The 23,762-nt window shown below is 46.9% G+C and overlaps 2 protein-coding genes across 3 annotated transcripts in view; both read right to left on the bottom strand.

Moving 5' to 3' along the window:
* IFT172 (intraflagellar transport 172) overlaps nucleotides 1-17,549 on the bottom strand; it is a 32,815-nt gene extending 15,266 nt beyond the window's left edge. For both annotated transcript variants that reach the window (XM_029938059.1, XM_029938060.1), the window contains exons 1-16: nucleotides 17,377-17,549; nucleotides 14,821-14,964; nucleotides 14,476-14,588; nucleotides 13,996-14,035; nucleotides 13,647-13,712; nucleotides 13,353-13,432; nucleotides 13,054-13,141; nucleotides 11,910-12,124; nucleotides 11,013-11,136; nucleotides 10,514-10,609; nucleotides 9,481-9,642; nucleotides 9,060-9,113; nucleotides 8,716-8,819; nucleotides 8,455-8,540; nucleotides 4,665-4,777; nucleotides 3,659-3,826 (exon numbers count right to left, since the gene is read on the bottom strand). In XM_029938059.1, the coding sequence (XP_029793919.1) occupies nucleotides 3,659-3,826; nucleotides 4,665-4,777; nucleotides 8,455-8,540; nucleotides 8,716-8,819; nucleotides 9,060-9,113; nucleotides 9,481-9,642; nucleotides 10,514-10,609; nucleotides 11,013-11,136; nucleotides 11,910-12,124; nucleotides 13,054-13,141; nucleotides 13,353-13,432; nucleotides 13,647-13,712; nucleotides 13,996-14,035; nucleotides 14,476-14,588; nucleotides 14,821-14,964; nucleotides 17,377-17,415 (1,692 nt within the window). In that variant the 5' untranslated portion in view covers nucleotides 17,416-17,549. The remainder of the gene's footprint in view (nucleotides 1-3,658; nucleotides 3,827-4,664; nucleotides 4,778-8,454; nucleotides 8,541-8,715; nucleotides 8,820-9,059; nucleotides 9,114-9,480; nucleotides 9,643-10,513; nucleotides 10,610-11,012; nucleotides 11,137-11,909; nucleotides 12,125-13,053; nucleotides 13,142-13,352; nucleotides 13,433-13,646; nucleotides 13,713-13,995; nucleotides 14,036-14,475; nucleotides 14,589-14,820; nucleotides 14,965-17,376) is intronic.
* Nucleotides 17,550-19,341: 1,792 nt separating this feature from the next.
* Nucleotides 19,342-23,606, bottom strand: FNDC4 (fibronectin type III domain containing 4). The gene is made up of 9 exons (XM_029938562.1): nucleotides 23,576-23,606; nucleotides 22,169-22,569; nucleotides 22,018-22,104; nucleotides 21,691-21,835; nucleotides 21,494-21,609; nucleotides 21,063-21,267; nucleotides 20,529-20,618; nucleotides 20,113-20,237; nucleotides 19,342-19,959 (listed from the first exon to the last, which is right to left on the bottom strand). The coding sequence occupies exons 1-9, from the start codon at nucleotides 23,604-23,606 to the stop codon at nucleotides 19,924-19,926; spliced, it is 1,236 nt and encodes a 411-aa protein (XP_029794422.1). The 3' UTR covers nucleotides 19,342-19,923.
* Nucleotides 23,607-23,762: the final 156 nt, after the last annotated feature.

Raw genomic sequence — 23,762 nt, 5'->3', positions numbered from 1 at the left:
TAATATTTAGATTCTTCCAGGCAGGTAAGAATTCCTTATCCACGGTAATCCCCTTGGGTTAAAGTACACTCAGAGCTGCGCCAACAACAAATGCCTGGAGGTAAACTGACAAAGTGTACATCCCCTTCTGCTTCTAGCTCAAGAGTCCTCCAGCTCTCTCTCCACGTGGCCAGTGGGTTGGTGGAGTCTGTGAGCACGAGCTTAAGCCCGTAATAAAGCCTTTGGCTTTTGCATGCGTGGGAGAAAAAAAAAAAAGAGTCCTCCTGTTAAAATACAACTTCAACCTGGGACATACTTTATAATGTGTTTGTTGCTCAGTTCACCTGAAGAAATCATTATGCATGCTTCCTACCCCATCTCCTACTGGAAAGAAGGAAGGAAGGAAGGAAACAGAAGGGAGAGAACAGAGGGAAGGGAGGAAAAGGAAGAACAGAAAGAAAGGATAGAAAAGAAAGAAAGAGATCAGTAAGCTGAAACCTGAGCAGGAAAAAACAGAAGTTGAGCAAGTGGAAGGGTGCAGCTGCCCTGAAGGCACACACTTCTGGAGAGAATAAATCCTGAGTCCTCCAGCAGGATGGGGAGGCCGAATCGGAGAATCCCTCATGAAAACTGGGAGCCTCTCTTCAGTAAAGGGGACAAAAGTCATTAATATGCCTGATTCTTAGCAAAGCAAACAAATCATCTCTGCAGGAAGACAAATCCACTTTGGGCCCTAGAGATTCTAAAAGTTCATATTCTTTTTTATTTAATTTTTTAACATTTATTTATTTATTTTTGAGAGACAGAGAGAGACAGTGTGATCAGGGGAGTGGGCAGAGTGAGAGAGAGGGAGACACAGAATCTGAAGCAGGCTCAAGGCTCTGAGTTGTCAGCACAGAGCCCAATGCGGGGCTCGAACCCATGAAGCATAAGATCATGACCTGAGCCAAAGTCAGACACTTAACCGACTGAGCCACCCAGGCACCCCTAAAAGTTTATATTCAATGTAACATGAGCTTACAATAAAAAAATGTACAAAAAATACAAGTTAACCACTATAAAGGAGGAAACAGGAACTACAGCAGTTTTAGACCTCCAAGGATTTCTGGGGCACCTGGGTGGCTCAGTTGGTCAAGCATCCAACTTCAGCTCAGATCATAATCTTGTGGTTTGTGGGTTCAAGTCTTGAATCAGGCTCTGTGTTGACAGCATGGAGCCTGCCTGAGATTCTCTCTCTGCCTCTCCCCAGTTCATGTGCATGCATGCTCTCTCACTCAAAAGAAATAAAAACGTGAACAAAAACTTAAAAATAATAGTTATGGGGGAGGGGAGAAGGGGGTGATGGTCATGGAGAGAAGCACTGGGTGTTATATGGAAACCAATCTGACAATAAACTATTATAAATTAAAAAAAATAGTAATAGTTATGAAAAAAGTTATGGAATATAAGTGTAAATCATTTAAAGACCTAAAAGATGAAATGATACATTAAGCAAGAAACAAGAGACTATCAAAAATGTCCAGGTTGTGCTTGCTTTGGTAGAGCATATACTAAAAAAAAAATGGACAGGTAGACTGGAAAGAACCAAATAAAACCTTATAAAAAACTTAATATTTGAAGTAAAATAACCTCAATGGGTGGTTTAAATAGCAGATTAGACAATGATGAAAGTGAATTACTGAACTGAAAGATGTATTTTTTTTTTAAGTTTACTCATTTGGGAGAAAGAGAGAAAGAGAGAGAGAGAGTGAGAGAGAGAGAGAGAGAGAGAGAGAGAGAGTGTGTGTGTGTGTGTGTGTGTGTGTGTGTGTGTGAGGTGTGAGCAAGGCAGGGGCAAAGAGAGAGGGGGAATCCCAACCTGTCAGCACAGAACCCGACGTGGGGCTCCACCCCACAGAACTGTGAGATCATGACCTTAGCTGAAATCAAGAGTCAGATGCTTAACCCACTGAGCCATTCAGGCGGCCCTGAAAGATTTATCATAAGAAATAATCAGGAATGTAGCATGGAGTGAAAAGGAGAAAGGAAAATGAAAGAGGGGTTACAGAGGCACAAAGACAGGACAAGAAATTGAACATAGGCTTAATTATAGAGTCCTGAGGGCAAGACTGGACAGTTCAAGAGAAAAAGCAATGTTTGAAGAGATCATGGCTGAGAAAATACCAAGCCTGATGAAAATACACGTACTCACAATACACCACATACCACACAAATACACGAAGGAGGGAAGTAAAAGGAAATATATACTGAGACATTGTAACGAAACTTCAGAACACTGAAGAAAGAGAAGATTTTAAAAGCAATACGAGAGAAAAGATAGAAAGGGCTGTTAATAAACTTTGCAGAAGAAAGGGAGTCAATGGGATGGTATATGGAACAGACTAAGAAAAACCAACTATCAATCTACACTCGGGTACTAAGTTCGAGTATCTTTCAAGAACAGCTCAAATAAAAACATTTTCAGATAGAGCTGCCTGGGTGGTTCAGTGTCAAGCATCCAACTCTTGATCTCAGATCAAGTTTTGATCTCAGGGTCTGAGTTCAAGCCCTTGTGTTTGACTCTGTGCTGGGTGTGAAGCCTTTTTAAAAAAAATTTTTTTTCAAGGGCCCCTGGGCGGCTCAGTCAGTTGACTTCAGCTCAGGTCATGACCTCGTGGTTCGTGAATTCGAGCCCCACATCAGGCTCTGCACTGACGGTGCCGAGCGTGCTCGCTCTCTCTCTAAATAAACTTTAAAAAAATTGAGATAATTACATTTCAGTAATTTTCAGAAACTGAGCATTTATTTAAAAATACTTTCTTTCAAGGAGAAGAAAAATAACTCCAGAGGGAAGATCAGCAATGCAAAAAGAAAAAGTGGACAGAAAAAAAAGAAAAGAAAACATGAACAAGAGAAACTGGTGCCATGATGGTAAATCTAAACAAATTCTGGCTGTGTAGAAGAGGAACGTCTAACTTTGGGGATGACAAAATACTGGACAGCAACGGCACAGGGGAGGTAATCACAGTTCAGGTCCCTGTATTGTCTGTAGGGGGCTTTAGACTGTTAGGTATTTGGTAAACTTCCAAGGGTAACCACCCCAGGAATAAGATGTGTAACCTCCAAAGCAAAAAAGTGAAAGACAAGTGTTTAAAAAAGGACAAAATAACCCCAGAAACCCAAATAGTCTAAAAGGGTAAGACAGAAAAGAGAACAAGAGTGCCCTATCCATACCCACAGCAGTCATCCTAGTCTCTCTGGTCTCAGGACCCTCCCAGGTGCTGGGATAGCACTGGCCTGTGTGTGATGCTGGGGGGACAGAAGGGAGGGTCTGATCTCCAGTCTGGTAAAAAAGGGGCTCTGCCTGGCTGACAACAGAGAATCAAGACACAGGAACTGCCCTAGAACTGCCCCTCCTCCTGGGGGCCTTTTCCAGCTTAAGAGAACTCATTATGACCTGATGAACTCCCAGGGCCACTGTAATAGAGAGCCATACTCCAAGGACCTAATATAACGTCAAGAATCTGAACAAGGAAGGTTCTGGGGCCTGGCCCGCTGTGGGGGAATCTAAGTTTTACTTGCCATCTCATCACAGAGATTTTGGGGGGTGGCCACAGAGAACCAAATAACCTTTGGAGCTTCCTCAGGGCTCTATCAGTCAGTTTGACACTATGCCTGATGTGTCCTGGTGTTGACATACCCTAATAGAGGACATGGTGACCCTCTCAGGTGCCTCAATGTTGTACCACACACACAAGGTGTTTCGGTTCTGAGCTACCAGCACATCGCTTCCTGGGACCCACTGCACGTAGGAGCAGAAGTTGAGAATCATTGTCTTCGAGCAGCCTTCAATATCATATAGATGTAACTGAGGAGAAAGAGGTAGACAGCACAATTAGAAGGGGATATGGGGTATCTTCTGACCTTGACCATTTCCCTACTGGTGAAACATGGTGAACTAACCCACCAATCAGGTACATTCTGAATTTCAAAGCTTTCTAATCTGCTACCCTTGAAGTTTATGCTGACTTGGTACATCATGACTCTGGCAAGTAAGAGATGACCAAATGAGCAAAGATCTACACTCAGAAATTTAAGTTAGGCGAAGGTCAGACTTTCAGTCTGAAGAGTAACTCTGGGCCAGAGTTGCCAGACTGGAGTGCAAAAGTGAGGTCACCAGGCAAATTAAATGGTCTAGATATTTGTGGTGTAGCTTTCATATCATGATGAAAATGAAATGAAAAATCATCAGATAGTCTCTCTTTACCCTGGAGGTTGAACTCTTTGGTGGAACCATATTGAGATTAGAGTCAATAAAGGGCTGAGGGGAAGCTGTCCTTGAGTCAACTTCATCGCTGTCAGGTAAGAGTAGCTGAAAAACCCTGTGGCTGATGTGGGTAAAGGTCAGCTAGGCATGCAGGGGTGAGGCAGTTCCATTAGGGCATTACTAGACTTGTAAATAGTAAGGGAAAAACCAGCTCCCAAATTCCCCTCTTGACCTGGGTGCCATCATGATACAGTCTCAAGGCTAATACAAGATGGGCTGTGATAGCAGACATAATGTTGACTCATCTGTGCCTTTTGCTATGTCAATGGCATAGCACCAAGAAATTATGTCCCATCCTGCCCCCACAATCCCTGGCGGCAAGCAGTACTACATCCTCTGTGGATCACACAATGGTTAAGGCCTTAGTAAACCTCCTCACACGAAGTTTCCGGTCTCTGAAGAGAAGCTTGTGCCCAGTTTCATTAAGTTCCAGCCAGTCTACACGGCTCTCATGGCTGATGGTGCCAATGTTGTAGCCACCAATAAGATCCACTACAAAGTAAAGGACATAGGGTTAAGACAATAGATTCCATATAGTTCTACGCAGGGCATGAGGCAGCCTGCAAAGGTCTTGCCTTCATTCATTCATCTGTTGGGCTTTACGAATGCTGCATTGGTCTAGAACATGAGGAATGCAAACAGCCAATGCAACATCGTTTTGCTAAGATGCTTAAGATACTAGATATCTTCTAAACTGAGGTTTGCTTAACTCTGTGGTTAACTCAAAAGGTCTAGATCCATCAAGAAATGTGATTCTTCCTGGGACTCCCAGAGCGGTCTCATAGCAGATCAGAACAGATCAGAGCAACTGGCTTCCATTACTCACGAAATCCTCTGGAAGGCAGCGCTGAGCACATTGAGGAAGAGCCCCAATTCCAGCATCCCAGTGAGGGAAAGCTGCTGGATAAAATGACCGTGAGGATCCTGTTTCCCCCAAGGAGTTACCTGCACGCTGAGTGCCCATGATGTAAGAGCGCCAAGGGGCAAACAGCAACGAAGGCGCACATACAAACACATTCAAACCAGAGGAACCTCTGACTAAAGGGAGGCTGACCCTGCTGGGGATGGATGTTTGTTTGGTGTGAAGTCTGTAGACAATAAAAGAAATGATCACATTTAGAACAGACCATGCAGGATTGACTAGGACGCTTTCAGGGACTCTCCTGAACGCAGCCGCTCACAACTCTTATTTATATATATCATCAATGAGCAATATCCTGCCTTTGTTATGCCTGCTGAAGCTAAAGACAAATGCCACTAATGTCTGCAGCTGAGAAGACCAACTTGAAAATGAAATTTGCAGGGGCACATGGGTGCCTGGGGTCACTAGGTTAAGTGACTGACTCTTGATTTTGGCTCAGGTCATGATCTCACGGTTCGTGGGGTGGAGCGCTGCACTGAGTGGGCTCTGTGCTGATGGTCCACAGTCGGCTTGGGATTATCCTTCTCCCCCTCTCTCTGCCCCTCCCGCATGCGTGCTCTCTCTCAAAACAAATAAACTTAAAATAAAAAAGAAATTTCTTTGAATTAAAAAGCAAAATCATAAGGTTATGTTGTAACGTTCCAGTTTATGTGCAGAATCATAGACCACTAGAGCTGTGGGGCGCCCTATTTCGGTGAAATTATACACAATTATATACACTGAAATTACACACAAATTATGTGCTTAAATTTTTTTTAATGTTTATCTACTTTTTGAGAAAGAGAGTGAGCAGGGGAAGAGGCAGAGAGATTGGGAGACACAGAATCCGAAGCAGGTTCCAGGCTCTGAGCTGTCAGCACAGAACCCAACGTGGGGCTCAAACCCATCAACTGTGAGATCATGACCTGAGCTGATGTCAGACACTTAACTGACTAAGTCCCCAAAATTATGTGTTTATATATATTCTTCTGGGAAGGGATCTATGATTTTGATTAGATACTCAAAGGGGTCAGGGACCAAACAAGTATTATGAGAACCCTGGTCATCTTATACACATTGAAGATGAGCCGTACAGTGCGGGGTGACTTTATCCAAAGTCTCAAGGCTCACAGGCCACTGGACTACGTTATTATTTCCATTATAGACTTGTAAGTAGTAAGAGAAACCGGCTTGCAAATTCCACTCTTAACTTTGGTGCCATCATGATACAATAATCGATTACATCAAAAATCTGATGTGAAATATAAAATTCATGAAATGAAACTCAATTTATGAGAAGTGATATTACAAATTAGTGAGTACAGAATGAACTTCCAATAAGTGATTAAGCATGGAAAATGTAAAATACAGTCCACACCCATATTATGTATAAAAATTAATTCCAGGTGAAAAGGAAATTTTTAAATTATTAAAATATAGGAGGAAATTAGAAACTTTTTATTTTATTTTGTTTTAATTTTTGTTGTTTTTTTACTTATTTTTGAGAGACAGAGAAAGCGTGAGCAGGGGAGGGTCAGAAAGAGAGGGAGATACAGAATCCAAAGACAGGCTCCAGGCTCTGAGCCAGACCCTGATACGGGGCTCAAACTCATGAACCGTGAGATCATGACTGGAGCTGAAGTCGGATGCTTAATGGACCGAGCGACCCAGGGGCCTCATAAGAAACTTTTTAAATAAGACCTCAAAAATCACAAACTACTTCTTAAAAAGTGATTCCGTGAACTACACTAAAATTAAAGAAGTCTGAACACTAGAAGACGCTGAGACAAAGTATCTGCAATACAGATGACGAAGCTATCTACACACATACACAGGACTCCTTCAAGTCAATGAGGAGATGGCAACCTGATTTAAACATAGGCAAGGGATAAGAACTGGCAATATGCAGGAGGAAAAGTCCAAACAGCCAATAAACAAATGAATAACCGAAAAAAATTAATACAATGAGATATTATTTCACATAAACATATTGAGCCAAATTATGAAGTCAGGCAATTTCAAGTATTGGCGAGGATGTGGAGCACTGGGACCTCTAGCTGCTGGTGGGAACGTTACATTGGAACAGTCTCTTTGGAGAGCAATTTGAAAATATTTAGTGAAATTGCAGATGTACCTCTTCTATGACTCAGCAATTCCACTCTAGGTATAGAGTTCTGTTCTCAGAGAACAGAAACACTGGAAACAGAGAAAAACCAACAACTTAAATGCCCCTCGATAAAACAAGATAGAAAAGATCCAAAGTAAATACAATGAGAGGTCAGGACATGACAGACTGGGTGTGGGTACACAATAATAAGATTAAGAGCTAGTATTTAGGGGTGCCTGAATGGCTCAGTCAGTTGAGTGTCCGACTTCAGCTCAGGTCATGATCTCACGTTCATGGGTTTGAGCCCCGCGTTGGGCTCTGTGCTGACAGCTCAGAGCCAGAAGCCTGTCTTTGGATTCTGTGTCTCCCTCTCTCTCTGCCCCTCCCCCGCTCATTCTCTGTCTCTGTCTCTCAGAATAAAGACAAAAAAATATAGCTAATATTTATTAACTGCTTATTATGTGCCTGACACTAGTCTAACTGCTTTTTGTATGAGGAAGGTACTATCCATATCCCCATTTTGTGCATGAAGCCATTGAGATACAGAAAAGTTACAAACTTACCTACTATCATACAGGCACTAGGTACAGAAGTGGGGAGGTTTGACTCCAGACTCTTGTTCTTAACTACACTATACGCTATTTTCTCTACTTCTTAGGGAATACTATGTTTTAAGGATACATTTTCCTATGCTTAAAACATTTTATAATGCAGAATGAATTATTAATATATGGAATAAAATTTATGTGAACGTTTGTGAAATCCAAATAGTCTGTCATCACTAGTTACTAATGACAAAGTATACAGGAAACAAGTCTCCTTCTGGTTCTAATAGTCTATTATCCTGTGAAGTCTAAAAAGGAAGATTCATAGATTTGCTAATGGTTCCTGTCTACAATTCACAATGTCCAGCCCTAAGATACATGCCTAGAGAACATGAATAATTACATGGGCAGGCCTCTATGTGGAGCAGTGTGTCTGTATGCACGTATCTGCATACAGACACACACGTGCACTGGAACATTTCACATACCCTGTGTTATGAGTGGGGTCACACATTTACCTCTCAGACTCCTGTCTTTGCCACTGCACACAATCCTGTGGAATCGAAGTGTATATAAACACCTATTCTGTTATTAAAACTATGAGAGTCTTACTCACCTATAGCAATGGTCTTAATATCAACGAGATAAGCCAACTTCTTATTTTCTTCCATTCCTCGCTGACGCCTCTCATTAATACGGACACTGAAACACGAAAGGTGAGGTAAGGCAACATGGGCTTAAGCCTCTGGGATGTTTATCAAGGGCCCTGAAGTACCATACGGGATGAAGTTTTTAGATTAACCTGAGGATGTATGAGTTAGACATTAAAAAGGAATTCTTCGGGGTTTTGAAAATTTAGAGAACCTTGTGGGGTTACCTGATGAGGTGGGGGTTCATGAATTCGGTACGCACAGAACCCAGGGTATCATTACTCCCATACTCCACCAGGGTCAGTTCTCCAGCATTGAAGATCATGCACACCTGGGGATGAATGGAACTGTTACCTGGTGGGAAGTTTGCATGAAGAAAGGGATCAACAGGAGAGGGAGGTGTACTGTCAGTTCAGAGTGACTCCCACTTTTCTCTTTATTCTGTTCCTCTGCCTATTTCACCCCCCACCCCCCACCTGCTGTCTCCTCAACCCCTTGCCCCCTGGCATCCTTCTGACAAAGGAGCTAAAAGGTTTATTGAGATGGTGATGGTTCATCAAGTTCTACTCACATTTTCATTTTCAAAGAAATACTTCTCATTGCCACCAGATCCCTGCCAAGCTACCTGTCAAGGAGGGAGAAGACATAAGAACAATATGGGTAAGTATCCAAGACAATGCGGAGAGAAAGACAGGGTAGGAGACAGAGAGACCGAGTTTAGGAAGACTTTGACGTTGCACAAAAGAGGTGTTGTGTCATATTTTGCCCCGGCCCCAAGTTTCTGAGAGAGAGTAGACAAACAGTCCAACAGTGAGATGCACATTCCAGGATTCTTAGACCTCCTGGGTCTCACTCCCCTATCACCAGTCCCCCAACACCAGAATATTGGAGCTTCCCTCAAGATCTTCCCCTGGGGACCCTGGCTCCCCTGGCTCCCCTGAAGGAGCAGCTCCAGAAGCTCCATTCCCCGCCCTTCCATTTCGGGTTCCTACCTCACTAAGGCGATTAGTGTTCAGGTCCCCGAGCAGCAGGGTGTCTGATGTGTGGGCCACCAGGTAACGCTCCTTTCCCAGGATTTTCACCTCTTCCACCTCATAGCCGTAGTGGGACTTGAGTACCACTCGGGTCCCTGATGATAGGTTCTTCACAATCACCTTGGTAAGAAACAGGTCTCAGCCCCCCAGCTTCTCCCAACCCAAACATGCTGTGCCCCTTGCCCACCTCCACAGTGCCACACAGAGCTAATATCGTATTTCCTCATCTGGCCTAGGAAATTGTTGGTAGGAATGACACATTCACGTTCACTATTCATGAAATGCTTTCACACATTATTTCTTTCAATGTTTGTAATAACTATGACCTGGAAAGTTCCACGGGGTAAAACCAATCATTCTCTTTACATTCCTGTACTTCTTTGTAAAAACTCTATGATGACTTCAACCATGGTGTACTATACTGCTGTTTTGTATGTCTGTTTCCCTTGCTAGAATGATCTTCTTCTAAATTAAGGGCCAATGTACAACAAATAATTATCTTTGTATTCTCAATACCTCACAGTGCTCACACACACAGAATAGAGAGAAAATGAAAGAATGAAGGAATAAAGGAACAGTAAATGAAAGGAAAAGAGTCCAGAGAGAGAGAAAAGTGAGCTCAGGGACTAAGAAATTAGCTCACAAGGTGCCTTCAGAGGCCCTAAAACAATACGAGGTACCCGTGTAATCTTATTGATCAAATTCCCCAGCTGACCGCGTACAGGCAGTAAAGTTTTAAACCAGGAAGAGGTTAAGTGGCAATCTCTGTGCCCCTTAAGCTCTTAGGTCTGTGTTCACATATATTCTCACAATAAGCTGGAAGAGCTACGGCAGACGGTGGCCAACCGCTGCCCCGCCACAGTGCTTTCTCCAGAACAGCTCTGCCAGGGGTTAACGTTGACACCGTGCCTGTGTCCGGAAGGCAGGGAAGCATCCCAAGGACGAGTGAGCGCTGGCAAGACTGCGGTGAGGCAGGCCACCAGCTGCTTACCTGGCTAGGTCCCACGTACGTCAACTCAAACTTGTTCTTATAAATGCTCCTCCGGAGGCAGCAGTCAAACTGTTCCACGCCACCACAGAGTGTACCCTAGGAGGAATCGTGACAGCATGAAAGGTACCAGGCATGGGGAGGGTACCTACAGACACCCTCAAAACCTAGGTTCTAGAATCTAGAGAAGAGTTGGCCGTAAAAGGGCTGGCTGTTTTTGGAAGAGCCAGATGGAAAGAGGGGGCAGTCCCAGGGCTCAAGGGCACCATACAGTGTTGGGATTTAAGGGAGGACTCAGCCCTGCCTACAGAACTCTGTCTCTTTTGGCTTCTAATAAAGTGTGAATTTCTCTTTCCTGCCTTTAACGTTGTATTTTTAGGTTGGAGTCAAAAATGGAAGAGGAGATTCTCTAGCTTCAGGAGAGAGTGCTTTAGGTAAAGGCAAGACTTTTCCTAGTTTGGAGAAAGTCCCCCATGCAGAAAGGGATTACTAGTAAACACACCGCACAGAGTCGTGAGCCATCCCGTTTCCAGGCCAAGGCAGTGACGGTGTATAAGTTGGCAATCTCCTTGGGCTTTGCCTCTTCCCAGATGCTTCTTCGAGGGCTCCAGTTGAGCACCCGAAGTCTGAAATGAAGTAGGTGGCTTTTAGAACAGAGGGAGCCTGAGCGAAGGAGTGGAAATGGGTGGGTAACTGAAGGAAATGAGTCTTGCTGTATCACAGAAATAAAGAAGTTAGAGGACACGCAGGCTGGGGAGTCTCACAGGAGAAAGCAAAAAGGTTCAACAGAAGGAAGTTGGGAAAATCAAGTCAAAAGTAAAGTGGGGTGAGAGTGATGGGAGTAGAGAGAGACACATGAGAGTGAAGGGGACAGAAAGGCAAGACCGACAAAGCTGGGGACCCAGACCCAGGGTGTTTATTTACTGTTCCATCATTCATTCACTCATTCATTCACCAAACATTTAAGCATGTATTATGTACTAGATGCTAATGTAGGCACTGGAGATTAAAAAAAAGTTTTGAATAGACTCCTCTTCTCAAGGGTGTTTCAATCTAGCCAGATAGCTACAAACACCAAAGTGTAACATAGCGTGACAAACACTAAGTCAGTGGTCTGAAAAGGGGCAATGGTAACACAAAGAAAGTGGAGATGAATTCTACCGTGGAGTCCCAGGGAGAGGCACGGAGACACAACAAGACGCTGGCGCATTCTGGAACTTCCAGAGTGCCAACGGATGGTGGGAGCAGGAAGAGGGAAGTGCAGGAATTAAAACCTGAGGATCTCTTTCAACATACTCTTGATTCTCACCGGGTCTCCCACTCTGGTTGAGAACAACTGGGCTGAAGCAGAGCGCACACAGGGAATGTGCGCACAAGTGCACGTGGAAAGGGGACTCACCTGTCATAACTTCCCAGCACGACAGACTGGCCCCCAGGACTTGCTGCAGCGGTGGTGAACTCCCGCTCCCGAGGGTCCCGGCTGTAATCAAACGTCTGTAGCACGTGGCCTTCCTTTCCATAGGCCACAATCCTGCGGTCACAGCCTGCCGCCACGATGCTGTTGGTTGCCCAAGCCAAGGCGTACGGCGGGCACGGGTGGGTAACCAACTTCCCCTGAGACAAAAGTAGGGGGTTTCACTCACTCTGGCCCTCCGGCACTCTGACCACCTGCCTGGCATAAACCCTCCTCCCCACATTTTCCCACCCTAACCCATCCCAATCGGGAGGACTTCACAAACTTTCTGTTGCATACCCTCACACACATGCGTGTGACATACACACACACTTACCGACCTTGTGCTCAAGAGGAAACCTCAAAATACTTCTATGCTGGAGGTCTTTAATAAACGCCCGGAAGGCCCTCCAAAGGGAGATGACCTACACATTAACCAACCCTGGGTGGGCCCTCAGGGAGCATATGACCCTTTCTTTTTAGGAGACATAAATTTAATTATTATAAAAGTACAGTAATTCTTTATTTTTCTTCAAATTTTAATTACTTAAGTAATCTCTACCTCTAACGTGAGATTTGAACTCATGACTCTGAGATCAAGAGTCACATGCTCTACTGATTGAGCCAGCCAGGTATCCCTACACAAGTAATTCTTTTTTTTTTTTAATATAACACAATTTATTTTTATAACATATGCACCTACACAAGTAATTCTTAATGTAAGTGATCCAATCAATAGAGAATTATATACAGTAAAATAGGAATATTCTTTTTATCCCCCACCTTTTCCCCTTTCCCTCTCGAGAATAAATGACTTTTTTTCTGTGAATTTATACACATAAATATACCTTTTATATAAGTGAAAATAACATCCTTACTCTGAGAATCCACTGGACTCCCCCTTTTCCCACAAACACTCAGCTCTGGCCTCCTGAACACAAACTCTCTCTGTGGCTGTATCTAAATGCCTCTCTCGGAAGTCTGGCTCCTGTAGCCATCTCCCCTGGGCATCCCAATCTGACTGTGCCACTTCCTCTGGGAGGGGTCTTGGGTTTCCTTACCGCCATCCCAGAGCTTCCTTTAGTCATACCTGTGACTCTCCAGAGCCTTCATCATCAAAGAAATACCTAACGATGGTGCCATCTGCGTGACCAGAGAGAATTCCTTTCCCAGAGCAACTAAAACAGGGGAAGAGGAGGAAAGGAAAGAAATACAGGAAGAGATGATCGTTTCTGACCAGGAAATCCCCCGTCGCTGACCCACACTACCCGACCTGGGGTCCTGCTACCAGCCCTCCGCAGCTCCCGTATCACAGTCTCCCAGTCCCGACATCCCCAACGCTTGTCCATGCATTTCCAAGCTCTTGGGGTGCCGCTCTTCCTTACTCACTTTGTTGTCAGTGATACAACGTAAGAATCTGTCCCATAGATGGTAGATGACTTATTAGATTTAGTGTTTGCTAAACGAGCCTGAAAATGGGAAAATGGACATAAATCTGGTTAGGCTTTCAATCTCACCCAGGCCCTAAGGAAAGAAAAAGAAAAAAACAAAAAAAAAAACTGGTCTTTCCCTATTCTCCCCCAACATACAACTTGACCCTTAAGGAGAAGTTTGACCATATTTCTCTCTCCAGAACCATTATCCCCACCCACAACCTCTCTGTGTTTCTCTTCCTCCTTTTACCTTCCCTTCAGCCAGTCCGAAGACAATGATGTGCTCTGCTGGCCACTGCAGACAAGTGACAGCACTCTGTAGGAAGCAAATCAGGGAAAGGATAACCCCATCTACATAGCTTAGCACCTGAACCTCCCCGCCACATGCCACCACCCCAGCTGCCTATAAGGGAGGAGAGGAGAGGAGATGACTAGGCTCTACGGAGGAAAGCAGAAGGCGATGGGCAGCCTGGCAGCTCACCCTTGCAGCACAAAGACAGTTTCGATGTTAAAAAATGCAACGCTTGGTTACATTTATAAGTAGATACACTGATACATGTTTGTGCATTCTAATCTCCCGAGATTGGTCTGAACTTTACCGTCTGGATGAACTTGTTACAGATGACTTTCTTGTCACTCCTGCCAAACAAAAGGAGGGAAAGCACATTAAAAACACTTTCATAAAAAATAAATTGCCACATATGATGCTGGGGGGAGGGAAGAAAGAGCAGATACCTTCCCTGGCTCCGCAGTGTTCCCTACCATTCCACAGGAGCCGTGAAAGGACGCCTAAGAGGGGCCTGAACAGCTTTGGAACAGTAACAAAGATGCTGTATCACCCAGGGCTCCCGGGATCTCACAGGGCCTCATGTTGACCTCAGGCTGATTCCTCCAGGGATGGGCTCTCAGAACACGTGCGGCAGGCAAAGGCAGGAGAGCAACAACAGACTCCGGAAGGCCTTTGCCTTCCATGTCCCAGCCTGGAGCATCACCTTCTCTACTCCCCCTCCCTGGTAAGGCATTTCTGCCCGCCTTCCCCTTCTTTTCCAGGTCACCCACACCCCAGTCTCTATCCTCACCAATCTTCTCCAATCTTGTAAACATAGATGATGTTGTCGGTCTGTCCTATGGCAATTTTAGTGGAATCAGGAGAAAAAGCCATGCCCTTCACCATATAGCTCTTCCTGCCATACTAAGTTAAAAAAAAAAAAAAGAAGAAAGAAAAGGAAAAGAAGTAATGAGTACACATGGAAGAGAAGAGAAAAAAGGGGCATGTGTGACTGTAATGGGCTTGAGGGACTTATCCTGAGAAAAGAAGGGGCAGGCCACTTTCTAGGCTTATGGCTGGAGAGTCGGTTAGGAAGAATTCCAGGTTCATAAGGCCCCAGTGACAGGTTTAGGTACACAGAGAGTCCTCTCTTCACCTTCATGTCAGCTGGTTTGGTGGAGAATTTGTCTCTCCGCTCTCCATGTTCATCATACAGCAGCACCACTCGGTCCACTGTGCAGACAGCAAATTTGGCATTGTTCTGGGACCAGGCCATGCAGGTCACCTTTGCAGCTCCATCCTGCAGAGGCAGTGGGGCAAAAATAACGCCTGGTGCTCATTTAAAATGGCAGAAGCATTTCTAGTTCCTTCAGTTCTAGCGTGACTTCAGTCAGTTTTCCTCAGCATAGCACTTAAAACGAAGAGACGCCTGTGATGCATCCTGGTCTCCAAGGCTACAAAACCCTGGACCAGGAGAACAAGGTGTTTCTAGAAACCCATAATGCAAACACACTGAGAGGTGACATGCTACAACAGTTGTACCAATTTGCACTGCAATGGCCTTGCTTCCTCACATCCCAAGTCTGCTACAGAAATAAATTCAATCGACTTAATAAGTTTTGGCCTTTAGTCATATATATATATATGAGACGGGCGGTTGGCCAGGGGCTGAAAGAAGACAAAGAGCACCTGCCCCAGGCTAACAAGATGGAGCAAAAACAGGAAAACCCCCCAAAAGCAGCATGTACAAAGCACAATAATAGTTTGGAGAAGTCTGAGATAATTTTATGTTTTAATGATCGACTTTAAGTTTTGAGGAATGGATCCACAAATGGAGAGCTTATGACTAAAGGTAAGTCTGGTCAAGAAACAGTACTTTAGTTTAGCTGAAACTATCTTGCAAATAGAATAGAGGAGATAAGGCAAGAAAAAGAGCGAGACAGGAAAGGTCTTCGAAGCTTGGCCAAGGGCTTATCTGGTAGGAAAAGGAGATGTAGCGGAAGTTACAGAATGGGGAGTAAGATAGTCAGAGTTGAGAGCTGGGATGAACAATGCCACCTGGTTAGTTTTTTGCATTCCTTACCCCCCCCCCATTGCCAAAACTTAACAGGAGCCCAAGTTAGAAGTGATTGTCTCCCAGTGACTTATTCTTGCCACGTCTGTCCACCACCAGCACTGGTCCTCAATGGTTCTGCACTAAGAACTTCCCTCCATGAAAGAGAAAATTTGGCTTCTGCTCCAACTGTGGGATTAATTACTTGGGTTCTAGAACTCTGGTTTAAAACTTTGGTAGTTTTCACTCCTAACCTACCTACTTCCAAAGTCAGAGGTAAAACATTAAAAAAAAAAAAAAATAGGGCCGATTTTCATCAAAATCCTCAAACCAGAGTCAGAAAAGAGCCACACCGCCACCTTTACCGCACTCCAACTCTTGATTAAATTAGGGTCAGCAACCATTGCTCATCATCTTCCTTCATCATTTTGTCCAATCCTGGGCCTCTGCCCTTCCCTGCATCATGACATCTTATTTCGAAAGACAGAAGGAGGTTTTCATTTCCAATTACTCCACTAGAGTAAAGGAATTTTTAAATTACAGTTTCAGGGGCAGTTTACTGAGCCATGAGCACCTCTCTCTTCCATCCCAGTTTCCTCCTATTTTCCTAATGCCACATCCTCTGTGAAGCCTTTCTGATTCCTCACAGCTCTGTCATGAGGATTAAATGAGGTAGGGAACAGAATAATAATAGCTAACCTTCAACAAGATCTTGCATTTTGATAGGTGCCCTGTTTGTGTTATCTCATTTTAGCTCATAACACTCAGATAGATGCCATTATTCTGCATATTTTACAAATGGGGAACCCGAAGTTCAGAAAGGTTCAGTAATTTGCTCAAGCTTACATACACAGATTGTGTTGTAAGCACGATTTAAATCTGTGTATGCTGGGCTCCATAAACCACAATCCTAACTTCTTAATTTATGCTGCCTTGCTACTTATTAAACATACAGCGTGACAGGGATTATTGGTAGCTTTGCATCATTTGTCCTTTGCATTCTGAATGTTTTCCTCTCTTGTCCATCAGTTTTTACACTGCTTTTTAGTTTACAGTGGACTTTGTGTACATGACTTCAACCCTTCCTCCAGATCTCCTAAGGTTGCTATTATTGCTCTTTCCATTTTCCAAATGAAGTAGTTGGGTGAGTGCTCAGAGAGACTGTGGCCGGGGCTAAAGTCAGCGGTACTCGGTCATTTATGAAAAGTACAGCTGGCCCGAGGACTTAAATTCTGGTCTCCTAGCTCCCAAACCCAGCCTTTCTTCAGCATGGTTTAGGCTTCCTCCCCCCGCGCCCAGCCTCTTCTGAGTCTGAGCTCTTCATCACCAGAAGGAACGTAATGTCTCCTACACTCCCTCTTTGGGGCCTGCACTTAAAGGGCCTGTTTACTTGGGTGCAGACCTATGTTCGCTGTTTACATGTGCGCCCAGCACGGGGCCTCGTACACAACTGATGCCAAAGGAAGCGGAACGAAAGCTACCGAGGCCAGCGGTCCGTCTCGCCTACAGAATACTACCGACCGCTCACAGTCGGGATCATCGCTAGAGCCTTCAGTCTTCCGCACACAGTAGGCGCTCAACAGCACTAAATTTCAGTTCCTTCACTTTTCTTGGAACGTGAAGGCGAGTGGGGGTGGGAAGAGGCACGCAACTCCTCACCTGAGGGCTCAGCAGGGTCCTCAGGTGCTTCAGCTGCATGACGAACACCTGTCTCGCAGATGCCACCAGTCAGGGACAACTCCCGTGGTTACCTGGACAACCCGCCACGCAGCCGCAGCGACTGCAGCTGACGCAGATGCGATCTGAGCGCCACACACATCGCAAGGTCACCACGTAGGTTCGCGGCGAAGCAAAGAGAACGTGCGCAGGCGCAGTGAGATCGAGGGCGGGACTCCGAGAGGAATTGAATCCTCTCCTCAACCAATCCTGTCGTTGCCTTCAAGCCCAGACTCAAGCCACGCCCACAAGCCCTCAGCAAACCCAGGGTCCTAAGTAAACGTAGTCTTTCTGGCACCTTCATGTGAGTAAGTGAACCTGAGTGCATTCTTTTAATCATCACAACCCTGATGGAAAGCAGGACAGTTGTTTTCATAGACCTTTTGCAGCTGCCGGAATTGAACCCAATACGTTACGTGACTTGCACCGGACCACAAAGCTAATAACAATAGCTAACAGTGAATACTCAGCGTGTTATCTGCCAGGTACTGTGCAAAGTGTTATACACGCATTATCTCATTTAATCTCAAAGCCACTTTTTGAAGGCGATTATATTATTAGTCCATTTTACATAATAGGAGGCTCAGGATTAGCAGGGTAACTGACCCAAACTAACAGTCAGTTAAGGTTGTATGTAACTGGGATTCAACCCAGAGCTGGTCCATTTAAACACCCTTTATATCCGTTCTGAACTCCTGGCTCCGTATCTCCACGCCATGCCTCTACACCTTGTGCCACCCCCATCCCGGGAAATGACGTGTCCGGAGTCTCAGAGATAAGTGTTTTGGAACCAGTGACCAGTGAGAGGTAAGGTACCCTACTTCAGAATTGGGGAGCAGTAGATTAAAGACTGCTGCCCAGATCAGGAGGCATTTATGGTTCAAGGTAGAGGGTAAACCGGAGCTTGCCCCCCTTATAGGTTAAGTCTTGTGATACCTGGGGTTGGAGCTTGGTTAAGTAGAAAGGCTATTGACTTCTTGATCTCTCTTTGTATTGGGGTCGCTTTCAGAATTATTGGCCTAAATTCTTGTAATATATCAGAGAGACTGAGATGCGGAGAAGGTGAGTTGGAAAGATCCAGAGTTGAGAGGATCTGTAAGTTTCCAGAGAGTGTAGCATATGCTGTGTACACCATTTCTGGGTTCTGAAGCCTTTCCCCTACAGTGGATGAAAACGTCAACAGCTATTTCTCTCACTGGCACCATCCCCACTTGGAATTTAGGAAAGAGTAGAGGACAGTCCCTATTTTCGCAGGAAACGAGTAGCTGCAGAGCCCAAAGTAGAAGTCTTTTGATGGGGGTTCCAACCCCTCAGTTTTATTTCCATAATCCTCCTCTGAACATAGTGGTGGAGAGTGAATATAAACTCATTTACACTTTACAATCATTATTGACTATGACAGAATGAGCAGAGACAGAGACAAGAGGGAAAGTGGAGGCAGGGAAGAATAGGTCAGGAATGCACAGGACGGGAGCGCATGGCACCAAGGAATCTGTTTGTGTAGCTGCTCTTTCGTTTGTCCCAAGACACTGTTTAGTGCTTTTCTGAAATTAATTCAGGGGTGATGGAGGAATCAGGGATAAATGGAAAGCGTGGGGGTCAATGTGGGCAGCGAACATAAAAAGTTACTGGCCCTCTCATGTGGTATAACCTTAGATTCCACCGATACAGAACTTCTTTCCCCTTCTTTACCTTCTCCCCCTCGTCACTGAACAAAACAAAAGCTCTAGCTTTCTACACCCATTTCTGGCCTCTCTCCACCCATCCCAGGCTAGAAAGTCAAAACGAACACCTTAAAATCATAGTGCTCTTTGTGGAGTTGGTGGTGGCGTGAGAGGCCCTTGTAGTCAGGGGAGAGGCAGTGGGGAAATGTCTTCAGCATACTATATAGTATACCATACAGTCAGCTCCAGTTTGTCCAAGAACCTTTATTGGAAAAATGTCCAAGGGGTGAGATCACCAGCAGCTGGAGGGGCTACCAGGTGAGAGGGGGAGCACCTGAGGCTCCATGGAAGACATTGGAGTAGTGCAGTGCGGCATCTGCCTCCAGACCCAGACAATTACTTTTATTGGCTGGAGGAGGGGGAGTCCCCAAAGAAACACCCCTCTCTGAGACCCAGAGGCAAGATGTGGGGGCAGCTGGGTATGCCGAGAGTCCTGATGCAGGTGAAATGGAGGCCCCGTTTGGGACCTAATGGGATACAGTTGAATAAGTGACTCTTCCCTGGACCTGGGGGATGGAAGGACATATCCCATCTGATAGCCATTCCCCAGGTCCAGGAGTGCAGACCCTAAGAGACCTACCTTCTGGCCCTGCTCACAGTGGAAAGAGGATGGGTACCAGGCCTGAGGTTGTGGGAGTGTCTTTACCCTCTAGGAAACTGGGATCCTTCGGTCTTGGGCAGATCACCATCTGGGGCTCTCCCTGACCCCATCCCCACCCCATCCCCAGGTTGCTTGTGCATCTGTTTTCTGGTTCTGTTCCTTCACTCATACATCGATGGTGTTGATGGATGGTGACTTTTTCTGTAAAAGAAAATGGCTTGAGTCTCTAATTGTGGCCTCCTCCATCCCAAGTATCCACTGTCCTTCTTTTCCTGCCCCTCTTGGCCTTCTCCCTTTCCATGGCTGCTCCCAAAAGCAAAATCACCTTTCCCTCCCTCTTAGACCCCACATCACCTGTCTTGTCCCCACTGGCCTTCCCTGAGGACTCTGTTCCGGTCCCTTCCCCTTCTCCTTGGGGTTGTTGTTGGAGTCATTGTCCTTGATGATATCATACTGACGGCAGAATAGCCCAATTACAGCTGAAACACAACAGTACAGTCTGAGCCGTGATCTTGACCTCCCCACTCACAGCCCTAAAGGCCAGTGAGATACTCACACAGTTTCTAGAAAATCCTTGAACTACTGGTGCCCATGTGCAAGCACCACCCTCTCAATCTTCCTCTCCTCCAACTTTTGCTCGCCCCCCTCAAGTAAGCATCTCCCTGCTCCATCTCTCTCCCTGTCTTCCCTCCCGACAACCCTTACCGCCTCCCGCCTTCACTGAGCCCCCCACCCCTCAATCCTTGTCCCCTGTCCAGCCGCTTACTCACCAGCCCACATGAGCAACACCACCACAATGATGACCACTTCCCCCGTCTGCAGCGGTCGCTCTCCATCCAGACCCTCCACTGTGATGTCACCTAAGAAGGAGGAGATGACTCCAGGCTATGGGGGAGCAGCTACAGAGTTCTTCTATGATTCTGGGCACTAGTGGCAGGGTAGACCCATCACCAGGTTGCCCCCCATAGCTCCGCTCTAGGAAGCTGTTGGTGGACAGGTAGGCCAAACAGCAGGAGGGTTGCAGGCGAGTACTCACACAGGCCATGGGGGAGGATGTGAACTGAGGAAAGTAAAAGGAAGCCTAAAAGCCCTTCCCCCAAACAATTCATTATCAGCCTATCTATACCCAGTCCCCTGCCAACCTTTCCTCTTCATTTCTTGGCAGTATGATGAATTAGATCATCTTTTTATTCATCTAAGCTAGACTGTGGCTGGTTTGGGGGAAATAAACAAGAGGCTAAAGGCCAGGTAAAAGTCCAGAGAATCTGAAATTTTAGGGAGTGGAGAATAGCTGAGACCCTCACCTGGACTCGAGCTGTTTGAGGGTAGCCGGTCAGAACCCTTGAGAGTTCGGAAGTGCACCCGAGGCCCTGGGGGGCTCTCTCCCCGAAGGCCGATGCTCCTGACCTGCACTGTGTAGTCGCTGTCTTCAGCCAGGCCCCACAGGGCACAGGCCCGAGTGGTGGTGTTCACCTCCCGGATCACACGCTGTCCAGGGCCATTCTGTCTCTGCAAGGAGATGATGGGACAGGAAGGCAGCCTCACACCAGTCCCAGGACTCTTGAACATCCAAGCACTCCACGGAGTAGGGTGAAGAACACAGCCTGAGCTAGGGAACACCAGCTCCCAGATTCCCCCACCACTGGGAGGGGAGCTGAGGTCCGGGGTGGGGGTAACCCAAGGAATGTTCAGAGATCCAAGGACACAGGTTGAGGGACCAGAGGGTGATTCATACTTGCTGGGAAATGGAGTAGCCAATGACGATGTTGCCTTCTGGGACGTCCCAGGACACAGTGGCCGAGTTGGCTCTGAGGTGAGTGACTGTCACATTCACAGGAGAGGGAGGCCGGTCTGTGGGTGCCAGTGACTTAACAGGTTAACAGGTACCATCCACAGACTAGCTCTGGTTAACCCCACTCCCTCTTTACTCACCTGCTCGCACAAAGCCCAGGTCACAACTGACCAGCAGAAGGACCGTGGGGCTTAAATATGGGGAGAGGGGCATCAGCGAAGCCATGGTCCCCACCGAGTTCGCTGGGAGGCACTGGGACTTCCGCTTGACATCCAGGCGGGGCTCCTGGAGGTGGCAGGAGTTGGGGGTGGGGGTCAAGGGCTGCCCAGAACGCACGGTGGCAGCCGCTCTCCCGGGCTCCCCACCGCCCACAGCAGCCCCGGAGCCCCCCCTTCTCCCAGCGTCTTCTCCGCCCCCGCATCACCCGAGCACCCCTCAATGCGCGGCTCTGCCCTGCCCATACCCACCTCCGCCGGTCCTCGCGGTCGGTCAGGCCTCGGGGGGCTGCTCGGTGCCCAGAGGGCGGCCCATCGCCCGACTCCGTGGCGCTGCCCCTACCCCATCCCGGCGCGGGCCCGGCGCGGCGGGCAGCGCGGGACCGAGCGGCGGGCAGAGGGCGAGCGGAGGCGTAGCGGGAGCCGGCCGCGGGGCTGCGGAGGCCCCCAGAGCTGGGACGGGCCGCGTAGTCTGTCCCCGAGCAGGGGGCGGTGCCGGCGCGGCCTGGCCGCTGGCCTGAGTCCCGGTGCGGGAGGCAGTGCGGCTGCTCCGCCGGCCCCTGCAGCGGGATGTGACCGTCCCGGCCAGCCAGCCGCCGCCTTCTGCAGAGCTGGCCCCGCTCGCTCCGCCGCAGCCCGACCGGGACGTGCCGGCCCGCCCCGCCCCGCCGGGGTTCTCGCAGCCGTCATCCCCCTCCTGTCCCCCGCCCCCCCGACCCCGTTCTCCCGGGGCTCCTCCCACGACCCTCCCACTGGCGGCCTCCCGGGTCCCCACCCCTCTGATCGCTGCTTCAGCCCCGGAGCCTGCGGGGACGTGGGGAGAGGCGCAGGTGCGAGGGTCTCCGGCACCTGGGTCCCTCCCGCGCTGGAATTCGCCAAGTTGGGAGGAGGAATTCCACCTCCCGGGCGGGAGGGGACAGCGTGGCGGAGATCATTGTTTTAACAATCTCCTACTTGTAGACTGCGTCAGCTTTTAAATCTCTTGCCCATTCATAACCTGATATTGATTCTCTTCACTCTCTCATTCATTCTTTCATTTATTGAACAAATATTTATCCAGCGTCCCCTATGTGTTCTGGCATGTTAAGTGCTGGAGATCCAGTGATTATTACGATTGCTGGGTGTATAAGGGGAAATCTAAAGAGCAGCGACCTATGGTTTTTGTCTTTGCCACTTACTACTGCTTGGCGTGGAGAAATTGGTCATCTAAGTCTCAGATTTCCTACCGGCAAATCAGAGGGTCCAGAATCTCATAGGGCTGTTGGGAGGATGGAATGAGAAAATGTTGGGGACTGTCTTTATGAATCTTATAACACTGTGTGAGTGAGAGATTATCATTAACTTGTACTAATCTGTTAGTTACTTCATTCCTTCAACAAACATGTAAATCCTTGTTATTTCATGAAATCTGAAGCGACAACCTGGGTGTGAATTCCGATTCTGTCAGCTGTGTGATCTTTAGGAAAGACAACTTATCTGAGCCTCAGTTTCACCATCTTAAAAAGGAGGGTTTCAATACAATCTTCTTAGTGTTACTGTATCCAATGAGATAAGGTATGTGAAAAGTGCATTGTTCAGTGTAAATAAATGTTGGCTAATGTATTTAGGGCAGACACTTTGGTTTCTAATTCTCATTGCAGCACTTCTATTTCTGTGGCACTTTTTTCCTGTAATATCCAGTTCAGTGTGTGTCCCCCTGGGGCTCTGAAGCTTCTGTTGCCTTCCTTCTGAGATGAAAGAGTGAAATGGGACAGGAGGGAGGACTGTGCGTTCTGAGCATGTGATCAAGCTATGGTCCAGGTCCTCTGACCTCTGCTGTCCCTGGGGACCTCCTGATGCATCCTGGTCCCAAAGCACTCTTGCTCAGGGGTTCTCACTGCCCTGGGCTTGAGCCTGAGCCTGGGTATTATTCTGCACTTCCAGGCTCCAGGCCCTCCAGAGAAGAGGTCATTGTGTTCAAAGGGCAAGAGTAATGAACCTCAGGTTTTCCTCTTCAG

This window comes from Suricata suricatta, chromosome 4 (assembly GCF_006229205.1).
Source record: "Suricata suricatta isolate VVHF042 chromosome 4, meerkat_22Aug2017_6uvM2_HiC, whole genome shotgun sequence".
Taxonomy (NCBI): Eukaryota; Metazoa; Chordata; class Mammalia; order Carnivora; family Herpestidae; genus Suricata; species Suricata suricatta.
This window is presented reverse-complemented; position numbering and strand designations above follow the sequence as displayed.